General features: G+C 41.8%; 2 protein-coding genes across 3 annotated transcripts in view; one reads left to right on the forward strand and one right to left on the reverse strand.

Moving 5' to 3' along the window:
• The window catches only part of NDUFAF2 (NADH:ubiquinone oxidoreductase complex assembly factor 2), a 56,622-nt gene extending 53,422 nt beyond the window's left edge, over positions 1-3,200 (forward strand). The window contains exon 4 of the mRNA XM_039709671.1: positions 2,082-3,200. Within this exon, the coding sequence (XP_039565605.1) occupies positions 2,082-2,339 (258 nt within the window). The 3' untranslated portion in view covers positions 2,340-3,200. The remainder of the gene's footprint in view (positions 1-2,081) is intronic.
• A 1,216-nt stretch (positions 3,201-4,416) lies between these two features.
• SMIM15 (small integral membrane protein 15) lies at positions 4,417-6,711 on the reverse strand. Of its 2 annotated transcripts, none has more exons than XM_039709673.1 (2): positions 6,200-6,711; positions 4,417-5,044 (listed from the first exon to the last, which is right to left on the reverse strand). In XM_039709673.1, the coding sequence occupies exon 2, from the start codon at positions 5,015-5,017 to the stop codon at positions 4,793-4,795; it is 225 nt and encodes a 74-aa protein (XP_039565607.1). In that variant the 5' UTR covers positions 5,018-5,044; positions 6,200-6,711; the 3' UTR covers positions 4,417-4,792. The 2 variants fall into 2 exon arrangements, with proteins under 2 accessions (XP_039565607.1, XP_039565606.1); XM_039709672.1 differs by lacking the exon at positions 6,200-6,711 and adding an exon at positions 5,783-5,818.
• Positions 6,712-13,029: the final 6,318 nt, after the last annotated feature.

The raw sequence follows: 13,029 nt of genomic DNA on the forward strand, positions 1-13,029 counted from the left end.
AGTCTGTTTTGCATGTGATGGCATTTGGTGCATGATCTCTCACAGTCCTTAACTTGTGAGCTCTTCATTATATTTTCTCTCCCCTGTCCAGTTGTGGAGGGGAGTGACAAGCTCTGGTGGGCATCTGGCATTCAGCCATGATCAACATAAGGTTTTCTTTAATTACTTTCTTTCAAGCATTCTTAGGTGTTCATAGTTGCTATTTAAACTCTTGGCAGTACTGCATATATTTTAGCACCTAAATTCCTAAAATAATATCATGGTCTCTTGTTCACAGAGGAGTGTACTGGTATAGTTTGTCCTTAATTCTTCCATATACTTGTAATCTGGAGAAAAGAATTCAGCCTTTTTCTTAATTCTGGAGGCCATCTCTATCCACATGGATGACTGGAAGGTGATCAGCAACAGCCAGCATGCATTCACTGCAGATAAATCATGCCTGACCAACCTGATTGACTTTTATGATGAAACTGCCTGGATGGAGGAGGGGAGAGCAGTGGAACCTCAACTTCAGCAAGGCTTTTGACACTGTGTCTCACAGCATTCTTGTAGGAAAATTCAAGAGGTGTGGACTGGATGAGTGGACAGTGAGGTGGATTGAGAATGTCAGAACCAAGAGGGTTGTAATCCCTGGCCCAGGGTCCAGCTGGATGCAATCCCTGGCCCAGGGTCTAGCTGCAGGCCTGTCACTGGTGCTGTTCCCCAGGGTTCAGTACAGGGGCCAGGGCTGTTTAACTCACCAGTGACTTGGGTGAAGGGACAGATGCCTCCTGAGCAAGTTTGCTGAGGATGCAGAGCTGGGTGCAATGGCTGATACCCCAGAGGGCCGTGCAGCCCTTCAGAGGACCTCGACAGCTTGGGGAGATGGGCAGAGAGGAACCTTCTGAAATTCAGCAAAGGCAAATGCAGGGTCCTGCACGTGGGGAAGAACAACCCCAGGCACCAGCACAGGCTGGGGCTGACCTGCTGGGGAGCAGCTCTGGGGGTCCTGGTGGACAGCAAGCTGTCCATGAGCCAGCAGCGTGTCCTGGTGGCCAAGAATGTCAATGGTATCCTGGGGAGCATTGGGAAGAGCAGTGCCAGCAGGTGGAGGGAGGTGATCCTGCCCCTCTACTCAGCCCTGGTGAGGCCTCACCTGGAGTGCTGTGTCCAGTTCTGGGCTCCTCAGGACAACAAAGACATGGGACTCCTGAAGCAGGTCTAGCAGAGGGCAATGAAGTTGATTAGGGGACTGGAGCACCCCTCCTCCAAGGAAAAGCTGAGGAGAGATGACTGAGACGGAACATGATCAATGTCTATCAGTATCTGATGGGAAGGTGTCAAGAGGATGAAGCCAGGCTGTGCTCAGTGATGTCAAGCAGTAGGACAAGAGGCAATGGGCAGAAACTGATGCCCAGGAAGTTCCACCTGAACATGAGGAAGAACTTTGTTACTGTGGGGTTGACCGAGCACTGGAACAGAGAGGTTGAGTCTCCCTCACCGGAAATAATCAGGCAGCATCTGGACACAATTCTGTGCCATGTGCTCTGGGATGACCCTGCTGGAGCATGGAGGTTAAATTAAGTTGGACCAAATGACCCACTGCACTATCTTCCAACCTGACCGATCCGTGATTTTGTGATTTTAGTTATTTATTTTGTAGTCTTGCACTAGCAAGACCCCAAAGGTTGCACATCTGTTTCTCCCAAACCTGTGCCCTGAGGCACAGGTACCTAACACCACAGACATGGTGAATTACAAGAACAGATGCAAATGATAAATAGCTGTAAATATCAACTCCTACATAGGAAACAATGCAAAAGTAGCCTTATTTTTAATGTACTTTCACATTTATTGATGTATTTAATTTCTTAATTTCTTCCTTTTGCTCCAATAGAATAGTGAAGTGGACACCACAATACAATAGAGGTTGAATTTGCAGTTGTGGAAAACAAACCAATTTTGCCACATTTTATTTTACTTTAATACCTGCAAATGTGGGTTGTAAAATTAAGAAAAGAAATTACTGTTTAAAATGTTTTATTGCAACACTGTATATTGCATTTGCTTCTAACTTAACTATCTTTCTGCTGTGTTTTTAGGAGATTCTTAGGAATGAAAATTATAGAGAAGAAATGAAGCAGAAAGTCAAGGATGTGTCTGAAAAGGATAAGCTGCTTCAGGCCAAGGAGTATGAGGAAGGACTTGTTGCTGAACCAAGTCATACTCAGGTTAAAGGCCACGCATCTGCCCCTTACTATGGAAGGAAGGAGCCCTCACAAGATCCCACAAGCACTGCAAATATCTTCCAGCCAGGTGCCTGGATGCCACCAGGCAGTGGTAATAGTCAAAATAAATAAGGAATTTAATGGACAGGTATTGTTAATGGATTATTATTTTAACAGACAACATACACAGCTGTTACATACAAGAGTACAATAAAGTAGTATTAAAGCAGGTTCAGTTACTTTGGCAGAACTATTCAAATAGTCTTGGTCATGACAAAGTATTGTGAAGTGCTTGGGTTTAGTGAAAAACAGGGTGTGTTATTAAGTTTGGTTTTGACAGTTGCTGTTCATCAGTTACTCTTGAATTCATACTTAAAAGACTATCTAAATTTTCTTGAAGTCTAAATTGCCTTTTTCCTTGAAGGCTAATTTAGTTTTAAAACTGTTCTTGATGTAAGAATTATTGTCTGTACATTTTCCCAAGCCTTGGCCAATATATCTCTTCAGAATAAATCCCTTGGCAGTGCCAGCATGCTTTCCAGTGGCAAGCAGACGGAAAATTTGATTTCATTAACAAGAATCACTATGACACTACACTGATTACACACTGTACTCATCGTAGAGATGTTCTTGTAACTTAAAAGCAGTCAACGTATTTGAATGTTTGATTTTAAAACAGTCAGCATTGAATTTGAATTTTTGAATGTTTGATTTGCAGATAGCAATTTGTACAGGGTAAAATCAGTTAAAATACATATAACTGCTATAATAGAAGCTAGAATACTTGATAAAGCTGCTGGAAAAAACACTAGGTCTGGGACAAGGGACTGTCATATATATTTTAAAAAAATATTAGTTTTTATTCCTTGTGTATCCATGGACTTCCCTAGATGATGAGATCATTTTGGCCATAGTTCAGATACATAAAATGTGCAGATTATTTGCTTAGAGATGATGTTTGAGAACTTCACATAAAAATAAAGACCAGACAAATTTTTTTTCAAAAAGTATCAAATTTATTTACGGATTGTATCCCTCATCAGTTTTCCTGCCTGTGTTTCAAGCTATGTAGGTATCAAAGGTTGAACACATACATATTTGACAACACTTCATACAAAACATGGAGACTTAATCTCACATATTTATAAAATGCCCAGATGTCATATTCTAATAATGCTTGCTTTCACCAACAAAATTGAAAGGGGATCAACTTCACATTTACTTAAAAGTAATTTCAGTTAGACTCCCCACTTCTGATCCCCCTTGGTGTCAGCCAGCTCTATAGGTCTCTTCATTTGAACAATGGTATTATTTTAAGGTTTTATTTTTAAACCTGATCAAAGAGTAGCTGCTAGAATGCACAACTCTGTGCTGATGCAAAATTTAAAATCTTAATGACTGCTACAAGCTCTTTTGAACTAGACTACATAGAGGCCACCACACACATTATTATTATTAAAAAATTAGGCTTGGAAAGATTAATCAAGTCTATTAAGAAGAGATTAATTGGAAATAAGGTTAAATAATTTTGATGTATTTACAACACAAACCTGACTTTTCTGACTATGTCAGCATCTTGCAACCTGTAAGGCAGCAGAGTTTCAAGGGCCATGAGAACAAAAATCCTACCTAAACTCAAGTCTTAGATCAAAGGTAGCCAGGAGGTTACTGTCACCAGAACTACTGTCACCAGCTTGTGCATCATCCTTGCACAGCCACTTGCTATAGCAGAACACTAGGCCACTGGGGTCTTTGGTCTCACCCAACTTATGGCTATTCTTTGAGGCATAAAGAATTTATGAAGGCAAAAACAAATTAGTTCAGGTGATTGTTAGGGAAGATCAAACAACAGTACTGTATTTTATAGAACATGAGTGCCTTAAGAGAAATTAAGCTAATAAGAATAATCAGTTTCCTAGAACTTGGGCTGAAGTTAGTCTGTTGATGGCTTGTAGGGAAGCTAATAAGAACAATCAATCAGTTTCCTAGAACTTGGGCTGAAGTTAAGTCTGTTGATGGCTTGTAGGTCAAGAAAAAGGAAAAGCTAAGGTAGGTTATTTCTGCAGCACCATCAAAGACACTGCAGCAGCTACTATGGGCACAAACAGCTATATGCAGTGACCTTAAATTAAATCAGTCATGTCTGCTGTCTAATGCTACAGCTGGCTTGTCTCTACAGCCCTGCTCAAGGTATGCCAAAAACTGCATTTCTGTAATCCAGTTTATTATTCACATTTTCCCCTAAACTTGATAATTTTAAGACACTTGTTAAGTTAGCTCAGCTAAGAGAAAAAAAAAATAATATACCTCCAAAGCCATCCAAGAGGTTAATTTTTTTCATTTAACATGCAAATTTAGAAAAGCAACCTGCACTAGAATACAAGTAGTAAATTTAACTACTCTAACAAGTGTCACTCGGGCAAATTTTAACACAAATGAGCAGAAAAAAATTACACTGGAAGTATTAAATTTCATATTTCAAGAAATAACAGGATCAAGTATCAAAGGACAGTTGCAAAACAAAATGTACAAGTATTTAATTTTAAAAGTGGATTCTTTGCACAAGGAAGACCATTTTTGCCCATTTAATCCTTCTTTGTTCGTTTGGCCTTTGCAATATTCTCCTGGCGTTTCTGTTTCTTCTTCAGCTCTCGTTCCCGGGCCTCAATCATTTTTGCAAGCTTCCATGACAGCGCTGCACTAATGACAAACAGCGGCGTGAGAGCCAAGATCACGGTCGTGAGAAAGCCGTAGGGGTCCTTGGCAGCCCACTCCACGATGTACTCGGCCCAAGCCTTAATATCCAACATCTTTTCTGTTTTGCTATTGAGAAAACCCTGCAGAATATTAAAAAAAATAATAAATTTCTGAGTACTCAGCAAAATAAAAGCACACATACACAAAAACAAAAAACAAAACACAGTAAGTTCCACCTTCACATGGGGAAGAACAGCTTTACATTGAGGGTGGCTGAGCACTGGAAAAGGCTACCCAGGGAAGTCATGGAGTCTCCCTCTGGACATACCAAAGCTCATGTCAACAGGTTCCTGTGTCACCTGCTCTGGATGAGCCTGCCTTGGCAGTGGGGTTGGACTGCATCATCCCCTCCCAGAGGTCCTTCCAACCCTACCGATTCTGCGATACCAAGTACCATTTTAACATCAGTTATCCTTGTTCACTTTCAAAGGGCAAGAGCGTTTTTGCTAGAAGTTAAAAACAGTGCATAGTATGTGAAAGTGTAATAAAAAGCACTGATCCAATGTTAAAGTTCAGTGTTCACAGAATAATTAGGCATTTAATCCAACAGAGCTGCAAATGCTACCAAGAATGTATTGCTAAATGGAAAAAGAGTGCGGTTTGTGGATCGCTGGAAGTGAAGGAAAGCCAGCCCGGCTGGTTTATCTCCATGTAGGTTTCACCAGGGCGGCGAGGCTGTGCTTTGGCTGCTGGGCTGGCGGCAGTGGGGCAGCCAAACCCCGCAGCGGCCCCGGCCCCGGCCCCGGCTCGCCTCCCCGGAACAGCTCGCCCGCCTCCCTGCGAGCCTCCCGCCCCCGCCGCGGCCGGCACCGCCTCACCTGCGGCCCGGGCACCCTCCGGGCCTGCCGAGGGTGGGAAGAGCGTTTTTGCTAGAAGTTAAAAACAGTGCATAGTATGTGAAAGTGTAATAAAAAGCACTGATCCAATGTTAAAGTTCAGTGTTCACAGAATAATTAGGCATTTAATCCAACAGAGCTGCAAATGCTACCAAGAACGTATTGCTAAATGGAAAAGGAGTGCGGTTTGTGGATCGCTGGAAGTGAAGGAAAGCCAGCCCGGCTGGTTTATCTCTGTGTAGGTTTCACCAGGGCGGCGAGCTGTGCTTTGGCTGCTGGACTGGCGGCAGTGGGGCAGCCAAAGCCCCGCAGCGGCCCCGGCCCCGGCTCGCCTCCCCGGAACAGCTCGCCCGCCTCCCTGCGAGCCTCCCGCCCCCGCCGCGGCCGGCACCGCCTCACCTGCGGCCCGGGCACCCTCCGGGCCTGCCGAGGGCGGAAGGGCGAGCCGAGCTCCCTGCGGAGAGAACACACGGGGCCGTGAGGGGACGGCGATGTTCCCCCGCCCGAGCCGCGCTGCCGGGGCCGCCGCCGCCCCGCGGTACCGCGGCCCTGAGGGCTCCGGGATCCCGAGCGGAAACAGGAAGGAGGCGCCCGCCCCGCCCCGCCCGGCCGGGCGGGAGCGGCGAGCAGGGCCCGCCCGCCGGGAGCCGCCGCGGGCCGCGGGAGCGCTCGGCGTCCAGTGAGAGGAAGCGGTGAGCCGGGAAGAAGGAGTTTCCGAGGTACCCGGATGGGTGGTTCACGCTGTGGAACAGCCTGGAATGCGGCTGGAGCCCCGCGGTGTTGCCGTGCGCTCGGCCGAGCCGGGGCCGCTCGGTGCGAGGAGCGGTCGGGAGGCGACGCGGGGACCTTGCCGGCCCCTGGGCGAGATGCCCCCGGTGTGTGCTGGTCCTTGTGGGACTGCTGGGGCGGCTCTCACCGGGGCCGCATGGCCCAGCAGGAGCCGCTGGGTATGGCGCTGCTCCCGCTGCACCGAGCTCAGCAAAAATACTCAGCTGATCGCCGTGTGTTCTGAGCCTTTCATGTGCTCGTCCTGAAAAATAAAAAAATAAAAAAAAATATTCTGCCTTTCTATGTTGCACCAAGCCTTCTCTCTCCGTTTGCACAGACACGCACATGTGAATAACAACTTTGTTACGTTTCCAATGCAAGGAAAAGTTTAGATTAGGATATTAGGATCTTGCAAAATCTCAAATTGTATCTAGCAATTCAGATCTGTTCTCTGTACTATACCAGCAAATGCCACCACAGCAATCTGCTTTCATATATATTTTCTTTAGGTCAATATTTATATTATTTCAAGGGCAGAAAACAGGCAAAAATATGTTTTGCTAAAGAGTTATTGACAAGACACCTGACTAATAACCTAAATTGCTTCACTTTCAGTATGTCAAATGCAATTCTCTCTGTGGAAAATTGCATTATTTGTGTGTTTTCATTAAAAACGTTTCAGGACAGGACAGGATAGGACAGTTCTTGTGAAAGGTACCTACAGCTATTATCAGGTACAACTGCCTGGCCGCTTCAGGGCTGAGCAGAAGCAACAGCGCAGAATTGTGCCCTGAGGAGCACGGCTGGTCCCCAGGCAGACACAGCCCCAGGCACAGCACCCCGCTGAGCTCTGCGCTTCAGCCAGGTCAGCACATGCTGGACAAGTTCAGAAGGATGCTGTGAGGGACAGCATCAGAAGGCTTAATCCAAGTTTAAGCATTCTTAATCCTTCTTAAATACAGGAAAACTAAATCCATGTCCTTCCTTTAAACCACTAGGCAGGTTACATTGTCAAACTGGACTTTCCTTCTGTGAAACTTTGTTGACCCTGCCTGAGGATGTAATTTTTCTTCAAGTGCCTTTCCACTGCAGCCGGTGTGATCTTCTCCATCTTTTTCCAGGTACTGAGATTGTACCAACAGGTCTTCCTGGATCTTCCCTCATGCCCTTTTTGTAAATTGAAATAATGTTGGCTAGCTTCCAGTCCAGGACCCCCAAGACTCCAAGATCTTTGGGAGCTGTGTGTACATGTATCTCTGTACTTGTGTTACTCAGCCGTTCATGTGAGCATTAAAACTCAGAGAAGTTATGGGTCCCTGTTTGGTCTGTAGTTTGGAAATCTTGGCAGAATGTAACAATATCAATTTATTGGATCTCAGGTACTGTTCCTGAGGTGTTGTATCTAATGGTGTCACAATAAGAAGGTTTTGTGTGCTGTATAGCTAAGTTAAAGTAGGTGGGTATTACGTAAGTATATCCTATTTCTGGTAAAATTGTATATTCGGCTAGAGGGGACTCAGTTACATTTCTGATGTTTGAATGTCAAACTCAGATGCATCTTCCAAAATAAGCACTGACTTAGTCAGCAGCTATATACGGACTTATTAATATAACCACTGCAAAATTAATTTCTTGTTCCAGTCTTTCACATAATAGAAATTGTCTGATCTGTCTGCCTTTCAATGTTTTCTCTGCCTTATTGCTTTAAAGAGGAAAAGTGCCTGATTTATTGTGGCAGGGAAGAAAAAAAGGCAGGTATTTTTAATTCACTTTTCCTAGAAAACAGATCTTACATAATTACTTTTCCTGCTGTCTTCCTCCTCCTAACAGTTTGTGAAGCTATTCACTGGTTATATTGGCAAAGTAGTAGAAGTCTTGTACATAATAATTTTGCTCCTTTTAAGATCTGTGAAAACCAACCCAGACTACCACCTTGGCTGAAACTGCAGTGCATCTTTAATAGGAATGAGGAGGTGTTATGGGCATACTACCACATGGTAGGCTTCATTTGTGGCTCTCACTTTACCAAATTCAGAATAATTCAACCATGAAGCCATGGTAGAACAGGATACTTGGTTTGGTTTTCTGAATTAATCTGTTTCCTGCTGTACCTCAGGTAGTCAAAGAGAGAACAGAAATTTCAGAACTAGCTACAACTTGCACAAAACATCGCAACCCTTAGTGTTCTCTAACACCATTGGAGAACTTTAAACACCACATTAAGCATTAATTTTATGTAAACTGTAGTTTTGTCACTGTATTGCTACTTCTGCGCTTTCTTTTACATCTAATCTAGAATGCCTTTAAATGACCCTGTTATGTTATTTATAGTTATGTATGTGCCTGTGTGTATTTTAAGTCATTAATTTTGTATCTCTCAGGAAAGGATCCAGTAATCAAAGATCACAATGAAGGAGTGGGCAGGAAAATGGAAACAGCACTCCAAAAATCTAGAAATAATAAGATACAATGCTGGGAATGCAATACAGGCATGGAAAATGGGAGAGTTACTTGCAAAGCCTTTCTCACACCAGCAGTGACTGAAGGGTCTGTGAAGTGTTTGGTTGTGTGTGGTGAAGACAAGCTTTGAGTAAATGTATTCATTTCACTCAGATGTGTTGACATGTGTCAGTAGTCCAGAACCTTTCTGTATAAGGAAGCTGCTAAATATTTCCCTCAGTGTTGTCTCTAGCTACCCTTCTCTCATTTGTACCTTTCTGTCATTTGTACAGTCTGAGGATAAACTAGTTTCTTGAAGCAGGTTTTTCTCTGCATACGCATGAATTCTCCAGTAATCCTTATGTGTACTTACTAATGGGCATGGCTTAGCCCACTTGCTGAATATCTCTGTTTCTGGAAGAGCTAATTAGAATTCTTAGGCCATTGCACAATGGTGGGGGGGTTTAGGAGTTTTGTAAAGTAGAAAGGCTGTTTATTTTTTTCTCCAGCCTGTTGAATAGCTAAGCTGTGAAAGCTTTATTGGGAGTTTTTTGACCATGTATGATATATTCACAGTATGTGCCAGCCAATGAACATTCTGTTTTTTACAGCTGTACTTAAGCCAAGAAAACTCTTTTGCAGCACTGGGGATTAAAGATTCTTTTTCTGCTGCAAATCTTTAAGAACTTTGGTGTTTCATGTTGAAGTGGATTTGCAGTCTGTGTTTATTCTGTAAATTGCATGGTCAACCCCAAATATTTGTAGTTGGCTATCATTCCCAACAGTTAGGTCTGAGTATCCAAGATGAAAGTGGTGAAAATCATGATTAGTACTGCAGCTGTACTAAATCAACTTCAAACAACCCTTATAAATTGTTCTACTCCTATATATATTCAAGGACAGGACATGTTGGGACAGTGCATGACCCAAAGATTAATATGCTGCATGCTTTTGTATCTTAAGAAAGTAACAGAACATAGAAGTACATTTCTCTGATATTTGATTAAAGAATGATCAAATGCTTCTGTGCTCTACGTGGGTTCATTTATGTAATAGCATTCTTTTTACTGCTGTTGTAATGAATAATATAACTGAAGAACTAAAGCGTATCATGCCTTACTCTAGCCTTCATTTGTTCTTGTTGTAGGTTATTGTAGTTCAAAAAGGAAGAAGAATTATCCAAGACAGAAAAAGAAGGTATTCAAATAGTAGGGATCATTTCATCTCCTGGATCATCACTGTATTCTGTTATGGTCATGACTGATGCAGATATTAACTGACTTCTAGAATTGTGGGTTATATTAAAGGGAAGGAGAGGAAAAATCATTATCAATACAGCTTTATAAATGATTGGATCTTTTCCCAAAGGTAGTTTAGTGTAGCAGGTCAGATAAGAAATGGGAATCACAGGAAAATACAGCAGCTGTGACATTAGGCCTGGGCTGATTTGGAAAATTTCAGCCATCTCCACAAAAGTCTCATCTCCATTTCAACAAAGCTGAAAAGCACTGGAGAAAGATTGGTAGGCCTGAACAGTATTTCACGCCATCCACGGTGCAAGTCATTCTCTGAAGCTGCCTGCTTATGCTCACAGGACTGAGGATTAAACACCTCAGTGAAATGCCAAATTGAAGTGCAAGAAACACAAACCAAACAGCCTATCTTCCAGTGAATCAAGTCCATGTATAGCAGGTGCTAATATTTATTCACCTTCTTAAAATACTTTGAGGTTCTTGAATAAAAGAAGCAGTGTTAGCATGACTATTAGTTGAACTTCTAGGATGCAGGTTTTCCTTGATTTTGTAGAAGCGTGAGTTTAACAAGCAACTTATGTCTGTTACAAAGCTGTGTGCAAGTAAGGGTTTTAAATACAACTTTTTCAAGTTCGGGGAGCAGGGTTTCACTTCTAAAATTTCTTCTATTTATGTTTTTACCCCATTCCTGTTTATAGATGTTGGTATTGCTAGTGTGCAGCTAGACATTTCAAAACCCTGTACAACTGAGTTAATTTTTGTGGCTTCTTCAGCAGACAAGACAAAATTGAGAAGAGGAATTGACATTTGAGTCTTAAATTACATCCTGTTTTAACTTGACTGACATACACTCTAAGGTAGAACACCTAGAGTGTACATAAGTCCTTTGTATGTTCTGAGAACTAGAGAATGACGTTCTGAGAACTAGAGAACAAGAAGCCACACTTCTGTGTAACCACCGCAGTTCATCATGGGAAAGCTGAACACAGTTATTGTTTTCATTGTTTCTTTCCAAGTGCAGTAACAAATAACAATATTGACTCATTGAGTGATACAGCTGCTTTCTGCAGGTCACGCTGTCCCTAACTGGAGTTGAAAAAATGTACCAGGGTAGTGTCTGCAACAGCCTCTTTTCTTGAATCATCATGATCTGCATATTTCGTAAGAATGAGTTCCTGATACTTCAGTAATAATAATAATTGTACTGTTTATTGTTTCAGTACTTTTAAGTGCTCATTACATGGTCAGAGTTCATCTCACAGCTCTTCTAGTGTCTTTGATAAATTCAACTTTGAATAATACATTTTTTCCTCAACAAAATTCCTTTTCACACCTCCAGTGGATTTGATTTCCTTTTTTCAGGGCACCTGGTATTCCAGTGTAAAAGTGAAGTTGGAGACTCTCATAATAGGACGTACTTTAATGAGTCAGGACTTCTGTAATACTAAGGCACCCTAATTCTAATTCCTTATTCCTTTTTTTGGCAACTAGACCTTATGGTATATTTTTCCCTGTGTGTTTTACAGCTGTTTTCCATTCATGGCAGAATATTTTTTTTTTTTTTTGTTTATGTGTGTTTATGAAGTTTGAACTTTCTATAAAGTATTGTGATCCCTTTGCTGCTGAAAGACACTGTATAAATCTTCAGTATTGATAATGATGGCCCATTTCAAAATTAAGTTAATTTAGAAAAGTAGTATATGCATGAATCACAGATTTGAAAGACAGCCAGCAGTGTTGGCTGCTTCTGCTCTATCTTATATGGCAAGAAACTGTTGTCAGTGGAAGTAGGAGTCATACCTTGTGTGAATTCTTAGCTCTATGAAATGGAATTCTTTAATTGTCTAGTATTATGTGTACATCTCTCTTGCCTTGTGCTTGTTAGCAAAGGAGTCTTTAGGAAAACGAAAAGAAAATTCTAATATGTTCCCTTACATAGTTTTCATGCTAGAATTAAAACACCTAAAAAAGCTAAAAGCTTTTCAGCTCATTCTTAGAAAAGAAGATTTATTAAACCTAAAGAAATACCACCACAATTAAAATATCTAAACATCAGCCAGTCTTGATGCTGATTTTGTTGTCTGAAGTACCTCAGCCTCAGGATCACATGTTTAAATTTTACTGAATGCTCAAAAGATAATCAGAAAAGTAATTCCAGTACTATGGAACTTGTACTCATGTATTTCTTCTTCAGATTATAGGAAATAATGTTCTTACTAGAGCCTTCACAGCTGAGAAATCTCCTGGACATAAATTTATCTTCATCATAACAGTGGGGGGTCAGTTTTGCAAATATAAAATGTATGTTCTTGAAACTAAATTGTTCATGACAATTCATGACAATTGTTCATGACAATTGTTCATGACTTATCATTTTGGGTAGGTGTAAGCTTGTCTGTCCTTTCCAATGCCAGGTCCTCGCCTATGTTTCAAACATATGGAGTATACTTTTAGAATAGCATCACTAAGAAAAAACAACAAACTAAACTTGTACAACTTAGATTGTCACCAAAGACAGTTGCATACATCTGATTTGTTTAGAACCAGCCCAACAGAGAAGCTTACAAAGCTCAGGCAGCCAAAAGCTGCTGTCATGATGTTTCACACTGCAACAAAAATCAGGTGCTTTTCCTACAATTGTTTCTCCATTCTAAGGCATAGAAAAGAATTAGATTCAAATGCTCATCTGACTCTCTTGGTAACAGAAATTCTGTGTAAGATGTCAGGTATGCTTTTAAAGGTAGAGGTGTTCCTTGCTGTACTCATGCT

Source organism: Passer montanus, unplaced genomic scaffold (genome assembly GCF_014805655.1).
Source record: "Passer montanus isolate IOZ18808 unplaced genomic scaffold, ASM1480565v1 scaffold22, whole genome shotgun sequence".
In the NCBI taxonomy this organism is placed as follows: domain Eukaryota; kingdom Metazoa; phylum Chordata; class Aves; order Passeriformes; family Passeridae; genus Passer; species Passer montanus.

Excerpts from the sequence above, each read along its gene's own strand:
- SMIM15 (XM_039709673.1), bottom strand. The coding sequence starts at position 5,017 with ATGTTGGATATTAAGGCTTGGGCCGAGTACATCGTGGAGTGGGCTGCC.